Below are 22,621 nucleotides of genomic sequence, written 5' to 3'. Positions count from 1 at the left end.
TGGTTGACATGAGTAAAGCAATGGAAGTCATTTTCCTGGACTTGTGCAAGGCGTTTGACACTGTCCCACATGACATCCTTGTCTCTAAAATGGAGAGACACGGATTTGACCGATGGACCACTCAGTGGATAAAGAACTGGCTGGATGGTTGCACTCAAAGAGTTGTGGTCAATGGTTCGATGTCTACTTGGAGACCAGTGTCAAGCGGTGTCCCTCAGGGGTCTGTTCTGGGTCCAGTGCTGTTCAACATCTTTGTCAGCGACATGGATGACGACATTGAGTGCATCCTCAGTAAGTTTGCCGATGACACCAAGTTGTGTGGTGCTGTGGATTCACTTGAGGGAAGAGATGCCATCCAGAGGGACCTTAATAGGCTTGAGGAATGGGCCAGTGCTAACTGCACGAGCTTCAACAAGTCAAAATGCAAGGTCCTTCACCTGGGTCGGGCCAATCTTAGGCACAAATACAAACTGGGGACAGAGTGGGTTGAGAGTAGCCCTGAAGAGAAGGATTTGGGGGTGTTTGTAGATGAGAAGCTCAACATGAGCCGGCAGTGCACTCATGCGGCCCAGAAGGCCAATTGCATCCTGGGATGTATCAAGAGAAGTGTGGTCAGCAGGTCGAGAGAGGTGATTTTCCCCCTTTACTCTGCTCTTGTGAGATCCCACCTTGAATACTGCATCCAGTTCTGGTGTCCCCACCACAAGAGAGACAGATCTGTTGGAGCGTGTTCAGAGGAGGGCCACAAAGATCATCCAAGGGCTGGAGCACCTCTGCTACGAGGACAGGTTGTGGGAGCTGGGATTATTCAGCCTTGAAAAGAGAAGACTTCGGGGGGACCTAATAGCTGCCTTGGGGAGGGACTTTTTACAAGAGTGTCCACTGATAGGACAGGGGGAAATGGGTTTAAGTTGAAGGAGAACAGATTTAGATTAGATTTTAGGAAGAAATTCTTCAGTACGAGGGTGTTGAGACTTTGGAATAGATTGCCCAGAGAGGTTGTGGATGCCCCCTCCCTGGAGGTGTTCAAGGCCAGGTTGGACGGAGCCTTGAGCAGCCTGATCTAGTTGAGAGGCGTCCCTGCCAATGACAGGGAGGTTGGATTAGATGATCTCTGAGGTCCCTTCCAGCCTATGCCATTCTATGATTCTATGATTTATACTGAAATAGAACTGAAACATCTTTCAGAAAAAAAAATTCATAGATTTATATGCAAAAGTAGCAATAAATTGGAACTTGAGTGGTCTGATGTAGCACAAATCATTACGCCTTCAATATTAACAAAATGTACCAAATGCCTTTTTCCTCCCTGTTTAGCTCTATACATCATCAGTAAAAGTACATGTATGATAAACTTCACAAAAAGTCTCAAAACAATTAGAAAAATTACCTCTTGCACTTGCAATAAGAGAGAAAAGCTCTATGCTTCAGAGAAATAGGACAATTATGCATCCTTACCAGATAACAAAGTTCATTTGAATGGGAATAAATAAACACTCAGCTGATACAATCTAGAGCTGTTAAGGAAAGCTCAAAGAGTGAGGTCGATGAGGAGGAACTTAAGCTTGACTTGACAACCTTTCTGGGAAATCTGCTCCAGTGTTTGACCACCCTCACAGTAACAGGTTTTTTTTTCCTAATGTTTAAGCGTTATTTGCTGTATTTCAGTCTGTGCCCGTTGCCTCTTCCTTGTCGCTGAGTACCACTGAGAAGAGCGTGGGCCCAACTTCTCTCCCATCAGGCAGAGTGAGTTTCCTATGCATTACCTGGAGGAAATTCAGAGCAGACCAAGTACTTCCACTTGTTCTCTTGAGGCTGGGTCCAAGCCCACGTGGCTGACATCACCAGAAAAGCAAGGCAGTACTCATCGAATAGGGAAATCAACCAAGTTGATTGTGGATATCAAAGAACAAAGTGGCTTCTGTTTTTCTGTTTTGTTTTGTTTAAAGCTGTCAAATGCAAAATGCATGGATAATCCTTGTAGCAAGAACCAGGATTCACATGAATCCCCTCGCATTTAAGCACTGCAACTGCTAGACTACTGTCAAAATGCTTTTCCTTCAGGAAACAAAACTTACTTTTTTAGGCTGCTCATTCCCCTACAGATGACAGAGGATGTTGTTACGTTATCTGTCCGTTGCTAAGGACTGCAAAGCAAAAGGTATGTATTCAAGTGGTTGTTAAAAAATTACAGTTGCAGTATAATTATCTTGCTCAACATTTTATTAGAGTAGCAACAAAAATCCATCACAAATTAATTTCCACAGTGGCATGCATCAAAGAATTACAAAATGCTTCTTTTGAACAAAAATTGGTCTTAATTTTTAGAATGACTACATTTATTAGCAGTACATTTCTCTGAACAATTTCATTCTCATATTAGTAAACAAATTTATAAACCACATGCAGTGACAGAATGAGATCAGAATTACTCTGAGTAGGTGAAAAAGATATTCCTTCTAAACCAACTGCTCTTGAACAGTTTGTGTGAATTCAAATTTCTAGGATTCAGCTCCCAAATTAAGGAATTCTGGAGTCCAAATCACTTCGGCTGAACTAATTCATTGGTGTTTGCTATATCACTGCATCCCAGTAGTAATGAAAGGAGGAAACAATCTCTTATTGAAAAGAACAAAACAGCAAAGAAATAATTCTATCTGAAGAAGAGGTAAAAAAATACTGAAAGATCATTTTGAAATTTCTCCGCAATTTGTAACAAATGAAGCAACTGTATCACGATAGAATTCATACAATAGTGGAGAAATGACTAAGCATATGCAGCATTGTTGAAAGAACATTGTAGTTTTGCACGTTCTTAAAATAATATGGTTTTTTTCCACATTGACACTGCTCAGATCTTTTTGGGTTTTTTTTAGAATAGCTTTTTAAAACACAACCAATAAATATTTGTCTACTTCCAAAGACCAAGCGACTGACCCGAGCATTCACTGTGTACTAGGGGAGCTAGGGCAGCAGCTCCTGAAGTAGGGTCAGTCCTTCAGTGAGTTGTATTGGAAAATTGTTTTTGAAGGGAAGCTAGTGAGAGCTTTATCATTTGACTTGAGCCATTCACTTCCACAGGAGCATCATAAACCTCATCGAAATACATTGGAACTGCTTTGATACATACTTAATTCGGACCTCAAAGAGATCATGCTCTAATTTGAACCGAAGTGTGTTTTAAATACACCCAACCTTTCTCAGCTGCACAATTTGCCAAGACCAAAGCTTCCAACATCTCAGTATTTCACACGGGAAGCAGTGTAGCTCCAAAAGCCAGGTGCTGCAGCAGCATCTCTTCAGTAACATGCTGAGTAAAGTTCCAAATAAAAATGCAATAAGAATGCAATCTCTTACATCAGAGCCATTAAGTGAGGATAAAGACATGGACTTCAATATTGCTTCCAATCAGACAATTCTTTCCAACTAAATGTTTTGAAAGGAATTTGTTATCCACAAAATAAGTATGTAAAGATAAATAGTTACATTACTGCAGTCAGTAGTTGACATCCACTCACTTTCACTTCTAACAAAAAAGTTTGCTATATTATTCATACAGTTAAAATCACAGAAATTCTTGAATAAATACATGCCCACATATCTAATCTACAACACCTAGGTCGAAGCAAAAAGGCTGATTGCTGTTATAAACAGAAGGGCAAACACAGAAATAGATCTAAAATCACATTAGCAAGATATTTAGCAAAATTTCATAGTGTTAGCAATAGGAATCCATATAAAATTAGCATGGATTTCATGAATAACATCTATATAGTCACAGCACATTATGAGTTAAAATTGCACCTTAACTTAAATCTGCAATTTTAGATACTGCATTTGTGAACACAATTTCGCATGCATAATCCTGTCTGTCTGAGCAAATAAATGTCAGCATGAGATAATTTCTTTTCATTTGTTATTTCAAGAGATAGTGTATACAAAATCACCTACAGAGATTTTAACCCTTGATGAAACCTCACTATGAAAATGTGCTTAAACACCTCACCTGAGCATCTGAAAAAAATGAACTGTGGAGACAGAGGCTGAGAAAGCACAAAGTTACTTTTCAAGCAAAAAGGCAAATAAAGAAGAGCATTTGCTTCTGATATTGTCAGTCTATAAGAGTTGTTGCTCAGTCTGTACTCTGAAAAGAGTCAAGATAAAAGTGTAAGTTTGTGTTACTGTTATTACACGAGTATTTAGCTCCGTTCTTAGCCAAGCCAGTTGTGCCCCTAACAGTATAACTGGATTTCCCTGGAGTGCCTTCTCTTTGCCTGCTGCTTGTCTTGGAGGTCTCACTTTTTAAGTAAGGAAAGGACCTAGTTCTGACACCTCTTTAGAAAGTCTGGGAGGTAGGGCCTGGTCTGAAAGCACTGGATAGATGCCTAACTGGTAACAGCATTTGAAGAGTGAAAAGATTTCCACCTTCTCTTCGACTCTTGAACGCCAGCGAGCTTTGCCCGCTTGGCTGCCATGTGACTGACTCTGTCATTTAATTTTTTCCTTATTATTTCAGAAGCGGCAAAGAGTCTGGACATCCTCCTTCCAGCTGTGTGGGTGTTCAGACGCCATGGCGAGGGAGCATCTGCCCAGAAACAGACCTCACTGCGCGTGTCTGCTGGCCTGTGCTGCTCAGGCAGACAAGCTGCCAGACCTCAGCCCCAGTAAATGAGGAAGATTCCCAGTGCAGAGGGTTTAGAAACCATTGCAACACAGCCTGCATGGCTCAGCTGCAGGCTCTGCTCCAGGCAAAGCTCTGCCAGCTCCTGTGCCTCACGGGACAGGCTCCAGAGTACAGCCTGCCCCGGGCGAACACTCATGGCTATGGTGCTCTGCCTGGTGTTAAAACTGACTCCCCATAATTTGAGGTCAAAGTCTCAAGAAGCAGGATACCCCTGTGGTCTCTGCTTGCCAAAATGAAAAGGCAAGTGCTGATGGAAAGCAAATATAGAAAGAGCTTTCTGGAGGAAGTCGATCATGTCTGTATTGCTGTTAAAAATCTCCAGCTGTTGGTCCCTTCCAAGCCCTGCCATCGGTCTGCCAAGCTGGAGAGTACCTGTGGAGCTCTGCAATGTTAAACAGCAGTTAAAGCCAGGATGCAGGTGGAGCAGGATACAGACTGTTTGTTTCCTCCTTGCTATCCAGAGAATGTCAAATAGAGGGAGGCTTTTGAATGCAGCAGGTAAGGGTTCACATCAAAATTTAAATCTGAGACCTATCAGGGTATTTTTAGTTCTCTTTAAGTTTGCAAATATGACTGAATGGAAGTGAAAGGGGTTTAAATTGGGGAAGCAGCTGTCTATGCAAAGGAAAACTGGATAGGAAAGCCTTACCTAGTGAAGCTATCTCTTCCATCCCACACTGGGTAGGTTTTTTACTAGAACAATTAAGGTTTTTATAGCTTTTTAAATGTCATGTGCAAAAGGTGTGCAAAACATTCATAACAAACAAGAATACGCAGGTATCTTCCTGCGTTTCTGTTACTGCTGCACAGGAACGGGAAAATATAATTCTAGCAAGAACATGAGTTGGTCTAGAGCAAAGCCAAAGTGATATGCTATGATTTGACTGCAGCTGCATCAGGGACATCACGGCCTCAGGCTGCTTGTCGTGGGCGCGTGCAGGAAGATCATGCAAGCGGCTGTGCTGGCAGGTGAGAAGCCATAGTGACTTCTCTCTGACAACACTTTTTATGCCCTGAAATATTCTAATGAATAACCTTTGAGACGAAAAACAAAAAAAAAGTGTTATTTTTTATTGAATTTTCCTCTTTTCTATAGACATCTATATTGAAGCTGTAAACCTGCTGTAGCCATCTGAGACACAATTACCATTGAACCAAGACAAAATTAACTACTAAAAGCCTGTCCAATACTCTTCAATACCTGTCAAGTTCTGACAGGATTCAGTATTAGCTGAGACTTACTTTTAAAGTGGTATATCTATAAACTAGCTTGCTGAAAAAGAGAGGGCTTTTTTAAAGTTTCCTACTAACTTTTTAATTTCTTTATTCCCTGCTATGAATTCATCAAATAGTCTTCCTATTTCATGTTGTACAAGGTAAAAAAAAAAAGAAAGAAAAAAAAGATCTTATGCTCTTTGCCGTCAGCTATCTGCTTATTGAAGTGTGTTATGATGCCTGCAATTAGACTTGTGCTGCTGTGGCATGAGGGAGTCATCGGTGGGTAATTACTGTAACGGGCAGTGGTTCTGGCTGCTGTCAGATGGGCCCGGCTGGTACTGTCCGGTGCAGTCATGCAGGAGGGCAGCTCCTTTCCTCACCTCTCACCTTCACTGGGAGCATCAGCCACTGCTCCGCTCTGCGTCCGTGGAGACATCCTGGGCAGCCTTGCTCTTTCTGAGAACGCAGACCACTCTTTGGCCAATGCATGGGATGAAGGATTTGGGTATTCCACTGAAGCCAACTCACCTGCTTAAAGTTATGCTGTATTAAATGCTTCATTCAGTTCGACTCAGTAACATATCCTTTTCACTCCCCAAGAGGCTGTTTTTTTTTGTAGGATGCAGACAGGTGTGCAGAGATATACGGTAACTCCTGCAATTCTGTGAGCAGAAATGCCTTTATATGTCATACAGGTTGGTGGGAACGGAGCATCCAAAGGTTTTATATGACCACGTACTCAGAACAAGCTGGGCCTCAGGCCTGAAAATGAGGAGAGAAACAGCAAACTGAGAAAGAAATATTTTAAATTTTCTTATCATCTGCAAAAGGAAATGAAAAACTAAGCCTCTCTGTGGATCATCTGTATTGTAAGATCTAAGGTATACAGGTTTATGAACAGCATTTAAATAGTATATATAAAAAAGCATCATGAAAACAGCAACATGCATCATCACATTGAAGAGAGCTGGATTAGAGAGATGTGCTACACATGGGGATGGTGCAGGTAAATGGATGTGGCTTTCAGGACTCTCAGGACCAGAGTGCTGGTGGGGGTGGCTACACTTGGGGATGGTGCAGGTAAATGGATGTGGCTTTCAGGACTCTCAGGACCAGGGTGCTGGTGGGGGTGATCTGTGTCTTCTATTAGTACCAGCTGCATGGTGGCACTGGGCTAGTTAACTCCAAGCTGGAGCCAGGGAATGAGGCACAAGAAAATGTCCCATGGCCCTCCTGCAGCCAGCCAGAGGTGCGTGGGAGGAATCACTGAGGTCAGACACCAGTGCCCACCCTCCTGCCAGACATGTAGTGAGACATTGTGCCCAAGCACCGCTCTCTGATACTCCACCATTGCCCTCTGCTGCTCAGGGAGTAAGGTTTAACCTACGTGTTTCTTCTAATCTTTCCCTATAACCCAGGTCCTCGCAGTCACGTCATACTGGGCACAAGGCACTTCGAGGCCATTGCTTTCCAGAGCTGAGTGGTTCTCCCTCCCCATCATGCCCTGTTTGGTGGTGCATCTTCTGTCACCACCAGCCTTCCCTGGTCCTTCGCAGTGCTGCTCCAGCTGAATCCAGCCCAGCCCAGCTCCAGGATGTGAACGTGCTCTGGTTCATGACACCAAACATTAAAATATATTAACTATTACCTCAGATGACAAACACGTATCACCAAGAGACAATTTTGCAGAGGACAAGTAGGTATTGGTGACAGTAATATCTTCTAGCTCAGTGCTGAAGTGATCGGACTCTTTGATGACGTTATAATTTAGTGCCACGCTATAATTGGTTGGTTTCTTCTCTCGTTTCTGCTCACAGTTGCAGAGTTTCCTGAAGGCTGCTCTGAATTTCTGAGACATGAGATTGTAAATGACAGGGTTGATGGCACTATTTAAATAAATACAGATTCTGCAAAATAGCAGGAACCAGTTTTCTTGGAAGGGACTGGAGATAAAGGAATTGACCACGACCAGTGTTCGGTAGGGCATCCATAGAAATGCAAATAAGATCACAACTACGGCCAACATCTTGGTAACCTGGGGGAACACAGAGGAGACAGAAGAGGGGTAGAAGTTTAGTACTCGTCTTGGAAGGAACATGTGCATTCCTACATCTCTAGAGCCAAAGCAAAACTATGGATAGACTCTTCAGCTGGAAATTTCTGGTCAATGTTTGATTCAGAAAGGTTTTCTACAATAAGGACGAAAAAACCTGACTCCAAATTCCTCCTAGTTTTTGTTAAATGACTTTTTCCGGGTGACATCACAGTTAAGCTAATTGTTGTAGATCTTAGGCTTTGCAACTTCTTAAGCTGGAAGGAGGTGTTGATTTAAATGGAAAAAAATGGGTCTAAAGCCATTTTTTCCAACCATATTAGATCTCCTTTAGACTAGTATAGTCTGTAGAGTAATTGAACCTGAAGCCTATTTAGATTATCTGCTCTAACAACCACCCTAAAAGAATTTCCAAAAGCCGAAAATAATGCAACACCCCCCCAAAACCTCCCTCCCCAAGAATTAGATTTCTTTCTGTTTCTCAGATCCTCAATACTTAATCAGATCTTCATTATTTGATATTTCCTTTGAAATGTCAATTAAAGTTTACAGAGCCAGGAGAAAAAAAAGGGATTACCAATAAAACTTGATTATATAAGAAGTTTAATATATTGTGTAAATTTATTTTGAATGAAGAAAAATACGCTTTGGTGATACCCCGGATAGCTGAAATGAAGTTGTGATGGTTTGATGGGGGGGGGGGGCGGTTCTGGTGGCAGGAGAGGGGATTTGCTCCCTGTGACTTCCTGGTTTGGAACCGGGTCAGACCTGGTTCTGGCCACCAGATCGGACTCCCATCCCCCTCGGGGTTGAGCCAATCGGCGCCTCTGCGAATTCCATATTTAAGCTGGGACAAAAGTGCGCAGAGATGCCTGAGCCTGAGGATGGTCGTGAAACATGTTTCCCTTTGTCCTTTCAAGTAACTCTTAATAAATTGTTTTGCTTTAAGAAATCGGAGTCTGTTTTGCCCAGGACCATGGTTGGTGGGTACTCCTTCTCTGTTCTTGTCTCGACCCTCAGTCCTTTTATTATATTTTTCTACTCTCCATTTCACTGGGGAAGGAGTGAGAGAGCGGCTGTGTGGAGTTTAGTTGCTGGGTCAGCCTAAACTACGACAGAAGTGAAGAAGAAACAATCAAAAAATTAGGTAAAAAACCCACTGTAAAAAGAGTCTTTCTCTTGTAAATAATTTGATTCTGGTATATATATTTTTCCCTAATATCTATATTAAAGAAAGTTTGAAAGATGTTAATAAACAAGGTAGAAAGTACAGTGAGACATAACAGTGGGATAGTACAGTGGCAGGCCCTCGTGTAAGACACGAGATGACTTGGTTAACTGTGTGTGCATGAACTGGAAGTCATGAGTACTGATTTTGGTGAGCTACAACTGCTTCTTTTGATTGTGCTTTTTTTTTTTACTATTTGCCTTTCTTCTTGACATAAATCTGTTGTTGCCTATTGACAGATCAGTTTCAAGAACTTCTTTTTACCTTTGCTTTATTGCTCCTTTCTGGGTACCTGAAGTTATACTTCAATGAAACATTAACTCCTGTAACCACAGAATACCTTCTGGCTTACTGGTTACAATTTCATTGCTTGCAGAAAGGTTGAATGTAAATCGATAAGAGTTTCAATTGTTTCCAGGGAGACAGACAGATAACTTCACTAAAATCACTTATAGTTTTAGGTGTGTTTTTTAGTTTGAAGTTATAAGAGAGTGTATAATTCTCTTGTCTTCTGATCAGATAGCTCATTATATAGAAAGCTTGCCATCTCATTGCCTAAGGGTTATATTTTCTTCTGTCTAGAAAGACACATACACATATAACCCAATTAGTTATAGATATTATGATCAAGAATAGGATGAAGAGCAAAGTTACTCTACAAATTGGTGTATCTTTATCTGTCTTTAAATATACATATTCAAAGGCTACAATTTTATACTACAATCCTCCTTTCAGCCTCATTTTTGATTTCCCTTCAGCTGTATTCAGTAGAAGTAAACGAGACTGAGAAATATTATCTCCTTTTTTGTCACTTGACTGATACATTTCCTTATGACTTCTAGACTCTTTTTCTTGTTTGCTGTGCACGAACAACCATCGTAATAGAGCAAAATGCAAATGTGAATGTCTCGGGTAGCTAAAAGGATGCTTTTTCCTGATCTCCGAACCACTTTTAAGAGGACCAGTCCTGTGAACACGGCTGCAAAGAGCAAGGTGACCCAGTACTGACCCGCTCTGCTGAGGAAGGCTCAGGACTCCTCTCCTGCTGCCTCTCCTCCCTCCAGCTCGGCTCCAGCCTGTGCCTCCAAACTGAGCAAATCCCTTCAACTGAGAATAATCATTCATCATGGAAAATATTCCACATTGAAAGGAAGAAAGTAACCATTTGTGTAACTTGTATTAACAATGAGACTGAGCCCAACTAACAGATGTGTTGCATCAGCTCAAGCATTCAGAGGGCAAGTGCATAATAGTTTACACAGGCATCAAAGTACTTCCCTACCAGACGCTCAGCAGGGGACTCTTATCATACCTACTGATCATTGCCCATTTACATTTCTTCTGAGCATATCTGTAACAAACAATTGCTCAGAGAATCACTTACAAAGTTGCAGCTGTCAGTTTGCATCCTGAATTTAACTCGAAGTAAATTGATTTTACTTGTCTGGAAGGGGATATTTTAAAGTCACAGAATTAATACTTTACAGCAATGAAAAAAAGTCTTTAAGTGACTGTGTCCTATATGCTTCAAAGACATATATGTATGTAGCAAGCAAACTATTAGCTGAATTTATGTATACTGGCACCTTGATGTGCATTTTCCTTCTATCTAACACAACTGGCTTGTACTACTGCTGCGTTCAACTTATGAGCTGCAATTTGACAATATATTAGAACTGACTTATAGCAAAAGATAAAAAATATCATAGTCACGGCACAAAGGGCCCTGAGCTGAGATCAATTCAGTCTGCAGGTTTGAATGTGTTTAAAAATGCAAAGAGATTAACTTTGTGCTGTCAGGCTTATGTCAGGTAGGACATTGTCTTGTAGCACTCAGACTCCACAATTTCCTGGTCTTGACGTAAACTGGAGCCAAAATAACCTATGACTGCAGCTAAAAAAGCAATCTTGTTCTCACCTCTCTCCTTGTGCTGGCCTCAAAGATGAGGGTGTGGATCAGGTCAGACTGCTGCTCCAACTGAAAACTAAGCACTTGTCTGCAGACCTGGTTTTCAGTTTGCTCAGGTCGATGATCCAACTCTGTACCCATACGCTGCCACAGAGCCTACAGTCAGTGCCAGAGAAGAGGCAGAAGTATGTGGCCACACATGGCACCTTTTTGGTGGCATCTCTCGGTGGTTCAGTTAGTGCAGGACAACACGAGTTCACTATCATTTTAAACTGGCTGCAGTGGATGCTCTTCCAAAGCTGCCAAAAATCACACATCTAACACAAGCTCTCTATCGTCAGGTAGAAATTCAGTTGCTTGATCCATCTGACCAGTAGTGGTTGTGTCTCTGAGACCCATTGCAAGGCCCTGAGTTCAGGTAGTTATTTGCTGTCTTGGAAGGCAGTGGCTTTTCATGCTCAGCTACCTCAGAATACAACCTATGTGCAAAAGACAGCAGCTCCTAGAAGGTGCTCTGGCACCGCTCACTTTGTCTCCAGTGTGGCCAGGGGCCTTGTCACCCCACTGCAGGCTGAGACTTCTCAGGCCATCTGCTCCAAAGCTGCTGCAAGCGTGCCCTGGACTTTTTTCACACCTGAATTTGCCTTTATAGATGAACACAGCTTCTAAACACATGATTTAGGCTAAAGCTGCTTTCTTATCCACCCCAAAAATCTCCATTGGGATGGATGGGGCTGCACAGAAATAGCTTAGAGGAAAGTTTGGTCCACTTCACTTAAGTAAACTGCCGTATTCTTTTTCAAAACACTTCATACGAAACATAACTAAACATCAGTTGGGGCGGAGGACTAATTATTTGACGTCAGTGGAGCTTGAGATTGAATGTGTTCCTGGCTGCATGCAACCACTCTTTAAGCTCTATCTTTCAGTTTCTGAGAATGTTCTGAAAAAATATTTTAAACATTTTTTATTAAACAGATTCTCAATATTTTAATTCTGAACTAGTATTCTCCTTTCCTTCCTGCTCTGAAACTTTGTCATTCTAAGGAAGTGCTTTTATGAGACATTTTCATTACCATGGTACTCACAGTTTTGTAGTTGCTTTCTTCTCCTTTGAATGCTAAACTTTCTTACATTGATAAGTAAATTAGTATTCATACTTCGTAAGTTACTGTGCCATGGAGTCACTCTGTTGTTTGAAAGGCATGCAACAGTATCTTTCTTTCTTGTGCTTGGTGGCGTTCCTTGCAATGCACAGAGATTGTACACGCCAGTCTGTGATTTTGTAATCCAGAAGAAGTTGTGCGATGAGGAGGAGGATTAAATAAATAAAAGGATTAAGGTCTTGATATAATAACACTGCAAATAAAACCAAGTGATACCATTGAGGATTTCATGTAAGTAATACAAAACTTATCTTGCTTTGCAAGCTGGAATCTGTGCTTGCTCTGCTGTGAGACAACAGAGAAGTTTCTCAGGGAGGCAGGTATCATTGTGCTTCAATGTCTAAGAGAGGGCTTTCTCTAGAGGGCAATTTACCTGTTTTAATCGGCCATGGAGGGTCCATTTGATTGGACTAAGCAAATAGCTTCATCATATATGCATAATGTTAAATGAGTTGGATCTCACCTCAAATATAAACAAACACACTTCCTATCCAAGGCTGTATTTACTTTTCACAGTCCCCTTGATACCTAAGGAAACTAGGAATTCTTTTGGGAATCCCTGAAAGTGTTTAAGGCCAGGTTGGATGAGGCTTTGAGCAATCTGATGTAGTGAAAGGTGTCCCTGCCCATGGCAGGGGGGTTGGAACTAGATGATCTTCAAGGCCCCTTCCAAACCAAACCATTCTATGATTCTATGGAAGTATGAAATCTATCTGCAATTATGTAATTCAGTGTTCATATTATGGATAGACAAGAAAGAAATTTGAGATCTGATGGCTGAGATAGGTGGGATAAAACAGAAATGTGGGGAGATGAACACAGCCAGAACCAAGGTCTGATGGAGGACCGGACAGATGAGGATCATATGGAAAAGAGAAAAGGAAGCACACTACTTAGGTTGTGATTCCATGAGCGCATAAGCCAGACAGTGTCTGGGCTCTTAGCTACTATAAAAAAAAGACTAGGTTACTTCCTTGTCTTCCCATCTACTTCCCCTGGCCTCTTACTGTCTTTTAAAAAGTGATGAGTGGCTGGCTAAGGTAGTTCACAGAACAGGTACTCAGAAAAAAAACCCAATTTAATTTTCCCCACATTTTCAAAGTTTTCCTGTGTGACAGGCAAATATCTTTTCTATCCTTCAGTTTTAAGTTCTCTCTCTTTTTCCCTCCTGAAATGCCTTATGTCTTCAAAACATTTTCTTGCTTCTGAGCAGAACAAAATGATTTAAATCTTCAGAAGAAAAAGCATTAACTTTTTAGAAATGCTGATAGATCCTAGTATCTGTGCTACTAGAAAAAAAGAAGCACTGTTAACAAAATTAAGCACCTACAGGAAAAAAAAAAGGCAGAAATGGCTTTTCTCCCTCATTCTGTATACTGTAAAGAAACATTTAATGTTGGTTGGTGTTACTTGTTAGTGAACCTTTGTTTTATTGTGAAATCTGCTCTGAATACTTTGAATAACACATTTTCTATTCATGAAATGAAATCTTTTTTCCTCTCTTGTATTTTTAATAAAAGACTTGGCAACAGAATGCCTACAATGGACAAGAGGTGAAACTGTGATCAACCTCAACTTTTACCATCACAGTTACACATCTGCTCTGAATTCATTGTCCTAAAATCAACTACAAAATAAGTAGCTAAACCTTCCAAAGTTCGGATAGGAACAATTTTTTTTTTTATTTCTGTAAGCAAAGACAGTTTAGAAGTAAGTGGAATTGTAGGGGTGCTGTATATGAAAAAGCAAAGAAATAGAAGTGTTGAGATTTATTTTGATAACTTATGGTAATTTATGGTGTAAAGCTTTAGTCTTTACTCATAGTCTTCCTTTCTGTGTCTTTACACCGTGCTTGAATTTCAAGCATGTGTAAAGTTGAAGATGGTAACGTGTGCATGTAAGTTGAATACGATCTTCTGCTTGATAGAGGCAATGAGCTGATTATATTGAATTTGGTTTGTCTGTGACTTTTGGTAATGGACAATCTGGTCAAAACTTTGGTACAGACACTTGTATTTTTTCCAGATTTAGTTTATGCTCACATCTTACTCTTTATGTGTGATAAATGTCTGTAACTGCAGTTAATGTTTGCTGAACTGCTGTTCATTTTGATTAGGATACGGTAGGTGAACGTGTTTTCCGGAAGACTTAAGAATATGGATGGTTTTCAAGTACCAATAACAGGCCATTTTGGAATAGCAATGACACAAATTGATAGGCTAATGCAATCATATGCATACCTGAAAAATAAGCTATCTAACCATTGCATCTGCCTTTGCAACTGCAATGAAGAAACGAAAACAAAGTGGCAGAAGAACAGCGACCTAGTAGGCTAACAAGCCAGATGTCTTCAGTCTACCACAGCACCACTGAAAGTGGTACTACCACTGGGGTTGGACTGCATGACCTCCAGAGGTGCCTGCCAGCCTCAGGGATTCTGTGAAATTATAGCAAAGTATTGAAGAGAGATTTGCTTAATCTAAGGTCCCAAGGGATCTGGGACAAACTTCCTGTTGACTCATGATCCTTTGGATCACTTTCAATATTTCTTACCACTACATAGAGTTTTTACTCTTGTTCCATGACAATAATTACAGTTTCCCAGTGCTTCATGAGGTTCAGGATTCCTTGCAAGTTCAAAATGTGTGTTTAATTGGACAGCTCCAAATTCATAGTCTGTATTTTCTAGTGAGCAAGTAGAAATCAACTTTAATTCACTTCCTTGGGACCTGTGATCATCTCTCCAAATGATCATATAGTTGTTAAATAAATCTTAACATGGAATTTGCATTGAAGTTCCTTCTTTGGCTCTGAATCAAGTAAATGGAACTGTCTGGCCTTAAGAGATACTTTTTGTCATGATATCATCTTCTAACCGTATTGATCTTTCCTCTGACGAGCTTTGAAGTTTCAGCCACTGTGACCTGGGTTCAGCTGAAGGGTTCTGGAAAATTTTGCTTTCTCACCTTCCCTCCTGTTTAACTTGAGGAAATGTGTACAACAGGACTATTTCACTCTGTTTTCTCAGGTTCAAATTGTGTCAATCTCTCAGCAGAAATACTTTGTAGTCTCTCTGTGGTCAAAGAGATCTTAGTCACCTTCTCATTTTCTCCTGATCATCTATTGCAAAAATGTAATGTCACTGATTTTCACTGAGACTCCTTATTGGCCATCAAATGCTTTCCTACAACTATACACGACCTGCAGCCTAGCAAGTTCGCTTTCTTTGCAAAGTACATCTGAAAGCCCATTCAACACAGTCATCACCAGCTCCATCAGACCTAGTAAGTGTTTAAGACTTTTCTTTAAGACACAAACTAAACACATACTTGAAGGTTTACCTGCACGTTTCAGTACTAAAACCTAGTTGATTCCTCAGAGGCTACTGCAACGTGGCCTTGAATGAAACTAGTTCCTCTGAAAATGCCTTCTTCTGGCAGAGATCTTCCCTCAGGAGAAAGTCAGGTGTTGCCAACTGACTTGTAGTGGCTGATCAAAAGCTCTGCAAAGGCAATAAATGACTCTTACTGCTTTCCATTAAGAATGGATCAGCTGTATTTAGCTTCTGACAAAGCAGAGGCAGAATGAACTAGTTCCTGTTCCTTCTGGGAAGGACACTGGGAGCTCGATGGAAAACACAAGTGAATTTGAAATGTACTCCCATCTATGAAGGAGTGTCTGACTGTCAAATAAAACTGCTTTTCTTTTTGAAAACCTTTAAAACACGTCTATCACACCCTGGTGTCCATTACAGTTCTATAAAATAAATTAAATATTGCACAAATGAGATTGATTTATCTTTTCAGAAGTGGATGTAAGAATAGAGTTTGACACATCCTCAGGGTACATATTGGCGCTACTTTCCTTAGTAGAACTTTGCTTTGCAGTGTAAACAAATATCTCATAATTTCAGTAGTTGTCCAATATCAGCAGTAAGATATTGTTGAAGTGAAACAAAAGTGTGTTAGAAATGGTGATACTTTATAAGAAAAGAAAGCTTATTTTGTGCCTTTCCCTCTCCTCTGACGTTTAGAAAAAAGGACTAATTTTTTATATCTGTTGGTTTTGTTTGTCTTCCCTATGCAGTGCTTTGAATGAAAACTTCAGGGGGCCTTGAAGAGTACTTTGAAGGATTTGTCCATTGGTGGTTGTTGATATGGGGGTATTGATCCTTTAGTAAACAGATTTTGTTCCTGTTAGCTTTCCAAACATTGCAATGAAATAAATATTTCCTAGAACTAACATAGTTCGTCGACTTTTAAATCATGTGGGTGGGAGGCTGAAGGCAGGGAGTGGAACAAATAAGCAGAGGACCACTTTCTGCCTGGAAAACCTGATTTTCATTCACTGGAGATGTAATATAGCCTCATTCTGAGCCCATCTCTAGACACCTCTCAGGAAAAAATATGTTAAAATAGGCTTGACTCACCATTCTAATATATATTCCCAGGCCTTCTTTCTAAATCACAGAATTACCTAAATTGCTGTTCCGTTTTGAAAACAAAACAGAAGTCTTCTGACCACCTGACCACTTTTTTGTCCCCTTCAGTGCTGGTGCTATATCTGTTTATGTCAGAGACTGAAAATATCTTTTCTAATGAAACTGAATGTGGTGCATCTATTCTCTTTCAGCAGTAGAGCCTCCCTTTCTCCTGTTTGTCTTACTGCCGAGCTTCCCACCTGCCTTGCCTCAGCTCACATAGCTGTCCTCCACAGTTGTGAGGAAATGGTTATTTTACTTTGTATTTCCTTCCTCCCTGAGCATAGAGCTCTTCTAGATGCCATATCAGGGCTGTTCCTCTCTTGCCCTGCTCTTTCCATTGGTGCCAGATGTGAGGAAGCATCCTAGGTGTTGAATCCAGGATGGTTTCCAAGTTGTTCTTCACATTTTCAGTCCATCAGCTTCTAATTCTGGGCTAAGTCTCGTACCAGAAACCTAAATGACGTATTGTCATTTTTGAAGATAATAATTGACATTGCATAACTGTATGACTCACAATAAAAAGTATTGACTGTATATAGCAGACTAATTCTTGGAAGCTGATACAGAAACACAAAGCTGATAGTACAGATAGATAGCTATATGCTAAGACAATAATATAGGTTAAAAAAACCCAATGGGAAGACAGAATCTATTTCAGCCATGAGTTGGAAACAGCTTCACATAGTGCTCTCCAACTCAAACACAGCCATATATGACAAGGTAGGGGGCAAAATGCTTTCTCACCCACGTAAAAATAAGTTTTGATGGTTTTTAACAAAGGAAGACTTTCAAAACAGGTAATGGGAAGTCCCAAGAAAATAAAGACAATGGTATGACCTGGCAGTCTGCGTCAAATTAAATCCAGATTAGTCAAACAATCCAGGTCAGACTAAGTGAGTAAATCAAGTCACATATTGTAATGTTGGATTAATCATTGTCAAAAATGGTTATGAAATTCCTGAGTTAAACCTTAATGAAGGTTGAGGAAATCTGTCTAACTTACTGCTTTGTTTTGGTATATTATATAAATGTGAGTTCATAATAGGGTAATTATAATAATAATTAATCATAACCACTCAATGGAATAGTACCGAATGCCCATGTCCAGATTTCAAAGGTGAGGAGGCGCAGGTGTGGCCTCTCCGACAGGAGGGTTGAGGCTGCCCTATGCCAGACAAACATTTTGATCCAGCTCCAATGGACCCTCTACAGGACACAGCCAAACCCATCAACCAAGCTGATGAAACATGGTGAAAATGTATTTAAGAAATGGCAAAAATGCTGGAAAGAGAGGGAGAGAGAGGAGAAGGGAACAAAAGAGTGAGAACCAGCAGAGGGAACATCAAAGCCAGAGGAGGAGGAGGCACTCCTTGGCGAAGCAGGCACCACCTGAAGGGCCTGCAGCCCATGAAGGTCCCACAGTGAAACAGAGGAAAAGAGTGAAAAAGAAGTAGTGACAGAGAGAAATCTCTGCAACTTGATTGCAGCTCTCCCTTGTCCCACACTGCTGGTTGCCTCATGGAAGGGACTGAGTGTAACTGGTAGCTACAACAAGGGGCAATAAACAGGCAATAAATGAAGTTAATTTTTCCCAAATCAAGTCTTTATTGCCCATGACAGTAACTGTTATCTTCCTGTCCTTGTCTTGACCCATGAGATTTCACACTCCTAGTCTTCCAATTTTCTCCTCCGTCCTGCTGCAGGGGCGAGCGAGCAAGCAGCTGAGTGGGTATTTGGCTGCCAGCCGGAGTGAACCCATTACAGGGACATGCACAAATTTCCTTTTGTAGAAATATTCTTGGATAAATATGAGAGCTGCCACAGAAGTAGGAAGTATACACCACACTTTCAGTCATTTTTTCTACAGAGCACATGCTGGACATCATATGCAACTCCATCACTGTAGTGTAAGCACAGTTCTGAGAAGGCACATGGACAGTTTTACATGACAACAGAACTCATATAAGGCCAAATTATATTGTCAGCTATATACGTCTTTGCCAGAGCAACAGGAAATTTTCGCTGTGTCTTACTAACTGTTGAGACTTTCGATTTATTTTTTTTTAATATAGACTTGTGTTTTCTCATATTTCACCACTGGCTATATTTTGCATGCTGCTATTATATAAAAAATACTACTAATAATGCCACACTATCCTTGCTTTGTTTCCTGTGTTGTACTATATGCAGACACCAGCTTTACTCATAATGATGCTACTTTAAACAATCAGGTTACTTAAGCTTTTAGAAAAAGTCTTGCTGTCTTTACAAGACATAAGACATCACATTGTAATCCTCACTTTTTGGTTTCATAATATAACGGTATCCACATTCAGTAATGCTCAATGTAAAAAGATTTGCCTGTTTTTCAAGTGATGCTAAGCACACGTAATCAAGCATGTATACTAAAGTAATATTGAGAACTTGAAAAGCAGGTTATCTTCTTCTTCTACTAATTAATGAACAAAGGAAAACAAAATGAAACACTTCTAATCTGACTATTAACTATAATTGGAGATACATAATTAAATATAACCTAGCCCACGTGTTTCAGTTGTGCATTTCAAAGCATGGCTCCAGTGCTCTGCAAGCGCTCAGTGCTCTAGCAGGCAGCTCAGTGAAATTTGAGGTCAGTGCCATCTCTGTAATAAGGCAAAACGGTCTGTCTCATTAAACAGTAGCAATCTACATAAAATAAGAAAAATGTAAAGTTCAGCCCATCACCCAAGGGGGACACTCATCTTGTTTGAAAAGGTGCAGAGCTCAGCTTTGTTTCCTGAGGGAACTGCACAGCACAGGGAGACTGAAGCATCCTGCTTGGCGCAGCAGCCCTCTGGGACACCTTGCAGCGGTGGCCAAGGGCTGTGAGCCAAGTGACCTGGCATGGAGCATCGCTTCCCCACACTTGCACCAAGCTGCTTCTTGAGCCAAGCGGCGTCTGCTCCCAGGAGCCGGCTGCCAAGTGGCGCACCCTGCATTTCTCAGCACTGCATCCAGCTGCGCTGCCTGCTGTGTGCTGTGGGAGCGCGAGGCACTACGGCTTATTGCAAACAGCCATAAATTAGTCTATCAACCATATTCTCCTTGTATCATTACACATTGCAGCATACATATTTAACAATATAAAAAGAAGGAAGTCAAACCTGTGCCCCAGTTCTGAGCCACCAATGCATAAATATATTTTAAGAGAGACAGAATAACAAAGATACTCAGCATTTACAAAGTGCTTTATACAGGCTTGCTTAAGCAGACTTTTCACAAGAGAGTTAGAGACAGGAAAAGTAACGACTTGACTGCGTTTGCGGAGCGACACAGTGCCTTAGTCAGGATAAAACCTCAAGTCTCCTGAACTCCTAGGCTAGTTACTTCTCCTCAAATGTCAAAAACAACTCAAGAGTCACTTTCTGTATTTGGCAGGATTACTAACAGGCTGTACTATAAAGAAACTATAGTTAAAAATATTTCATTCTTTATTGACACTTCTTAATTGCTTTTTGATATAGGAGAGAAAATATTTTTCAGTCCTTCCAGTAGGTAATAATGAATAGGCAAGAAAAAAAAATATTTATACGTATGTGTTTTTGTATCACAGAGTTTCAGCTTGATTACTTAGCAAAAAGGTAGAATATATTTTACCCCCTGCCACAGGTTTAGACTAGTGATCTCTAAAACAAATGGGGTTTAGGTTTCAGAAAGCCATTTCAAACTGCTGTTCCTACCTGTCTTCGAGAAGCAATAGTGCTATTGAAACTCCTGTTAGTCATCTTGGGATTCACAGGTTTGCTCTGGTGAGCCACGTCATTCTTCCATGTCTTAGAGCTTTCTTTTGGGTCTGAAGGGATGGGGTTCAGGAACAGTATTCTAGCAATCAGGCCATAGAGGACAGTCGCCAATACCATTGGCACAACATAAAATATGCCAAAGTCCATCATGTAGATCGGAGAGTAATAGCTCCTGGACACCTTGTAGCCACAGGACACAACAGTAATGTCTTTGTAGACTACTGTGTTAAGGTCTAGCAAGAAAAACCAGAGCATACAGTATATGGAGGTGAAAGCCCAGACGAAAATAATGATCTTTTTGGCTCTTGAAAAAGTGCATAGGAATTGAGCTTTGATCGGGTGGCAGATGGCTATGTATCTCTCAATGGTGAAGGCAGTGATGGAAAAAGAAGAAGCATTGATCCCTAGGTACTGGAGATAAGTAATGCAGAGACACCCCACGTAGCCATACACCCAGGATCTATACAGGCTTTCTGTGATATTGGGTAGTCCTGCAGCCACAAGCACCATGAGGTCTGCCACAGCCAGGCTCACCAAATAGCAGTTAGTGGGAGTTCTCATGTGTTTGGTTCTGAGAACCACCAAAACCACCATGATGTTGCCCACGATGCCCAGTCCACAGATGAGGAGGACCAAGAGGATGGTAACCACTTGGTATTCGGCTGTAACAATCTCCTGGCTTGATAGTGGCAGCCCAGTTTGGTTCTGCTCATCCCCTGTGCCGTTCTCCATCTTCACCAGCCTACTGCTGCTGCTGCCCAACACTAGGTCTCAGCACGTTCTCCATAGTCCCCTGTAAAAGGGTGAGCAGAGCAGAGCATAGGTGAGCCGCAGCCCCAGAGCACGTTCTCCATGTAGTCACAGTCCCATTCCTGCACTGTCCTCCACTCACCCAAAAGCACCTGGACTTTCAGTCTTTGTAAATTCAGTTGCCAGGCAGGTTCATCCCTCTAAGGCTCCAGCTCATTCGCACAGGTTAAAAAACTGTTTCCTCGCAGCTGGTTCGAGGCATTCACGAGAACGCGGTGTGCAGAGATGGGAGCTTTTCCCCCTGCAGCAGAAGAAGAGGCAGCGGCAGGGAAAGCCAAGCCCTCCTGCTCTGCCAGCCGGCTGAAGCACCGCACGGGACTGAGCTGATCTGGTCCAGGCAGACTTCAGCATCGCCTCTTTCGAGGAGGAGTCACAACGTACTGAGGGTGGAGACAGCAGCGGGAGGTGAAAGGAGAGTGATTTGAAAAGCTCCACAGGTTTTCTACTTCACGCTGCTTTCCCTCTCCGCTCTCAGACGGCTGCCTCGCGCATCGATCACATCGATCCACCCTGGCAAACAAAGGGAAGATCGACTGGCAACAAAAACGCACCAGTTTCTACCATTCTGACTTCCCGTCTGTCCCTGTCCCTGTGAAAGTGGTGGTGATTTACACTTGCCTCCTGCTTTGCAGGAAGAGCCCCTTCAGAGCTGTCAGAAAGAAACGTACCCCAACTCTTGAAACCAGCAGGAAAAATTGGGTTTCTTTACTTTACTTTACTCTACTTTACAGACAATTCTTTTCAAAACACCTATTGCTATTGCTGTCATCACTCCTCAGCCCTTTCAGCTTTTTTCTAGATTGCAGCACAGCAACAATAAAACCATCAGAGCACAAATTGGTTCTTAATGAGATCAGTCACACACACGTGCACAACCACACACACAGAGTGTTACTAATCCACCACTATCTCCTCAATGAAGAGTCTCCTCTGGTTGGATAAACCTCTCCTTGTTCAGTCAGATTGTGTATAACCACAGACAAATCAACGACTGGTGGAAATAACAGCTTTGGGATGTGCTGATGAAAGCCCTACTGATGCAGCAGCAATATTCACAAGCCCAGCTGCACCTGGAGCTGGATGCAGAGCTTTCCTGTCTCACCTGCTGCCAATCTTAGCACCTCAGTGAGAGAAACAATAGCAAATCTTCTGCAGGGCCCTGTGAAAGAGCCCTTTTCAGCTCCCCATCACAGTGTTTCAACCCATTGTTTCTCCTTATGCTATTGTGTTAAAAGGTTGAAGACTAAATCTGCCTTAAAATCTCCCTTTTTCTCCATTCAGGGCAATT

General features: G+C 41.5%; 1 protein-coding gene across 1 annotated transcript; it reads right to left on the bottom strand.

The window, feature by feature from the left end:
* Positions 1-7,529: 7,529 nt before the first annotated feature.
* On the bottom strand, positions 7,530-21,255 carry TRHR (thyrotropin releasing hormone receptor). Its single transcript, XM_009978853.2, has 2 exons — positions 20,461-21,255; positions 7,530-7,937 (listed from the first exon to the last, which is right to left on the bottom strand). The coding sequence occupies exons 1-2, from the start codon at positions 21,253-21,255 to the stop codon at positions 7,530-7,532; spliced, it is 1,203 nt and encodes a 400-aa protein (XP_009977155.2).
* Positions 21,256-22,621: the final 1,366 nt, after the last annotated feature.

Source organism: Tauraco erythrolophus, chromosome 3 (assembly GCF_009769465.1).
Source record: "Tauraco erythrolophus isolate bTauEry1 chromosome 3, bTauEry1.pri, whole genome shotgun sequence".
In the NCBI taxonomy this organism is placed as follows: Eukaryota; Metazoa; Chordata; class Aves; order Musophagiformes; family Musophagidae; genus Tauraco; species Tauraco erythrolophus.
Note: the sequence above shows the minus strand (reverse complement) of the source record. Positions and strands in the feature narration are given on the sequence as shown.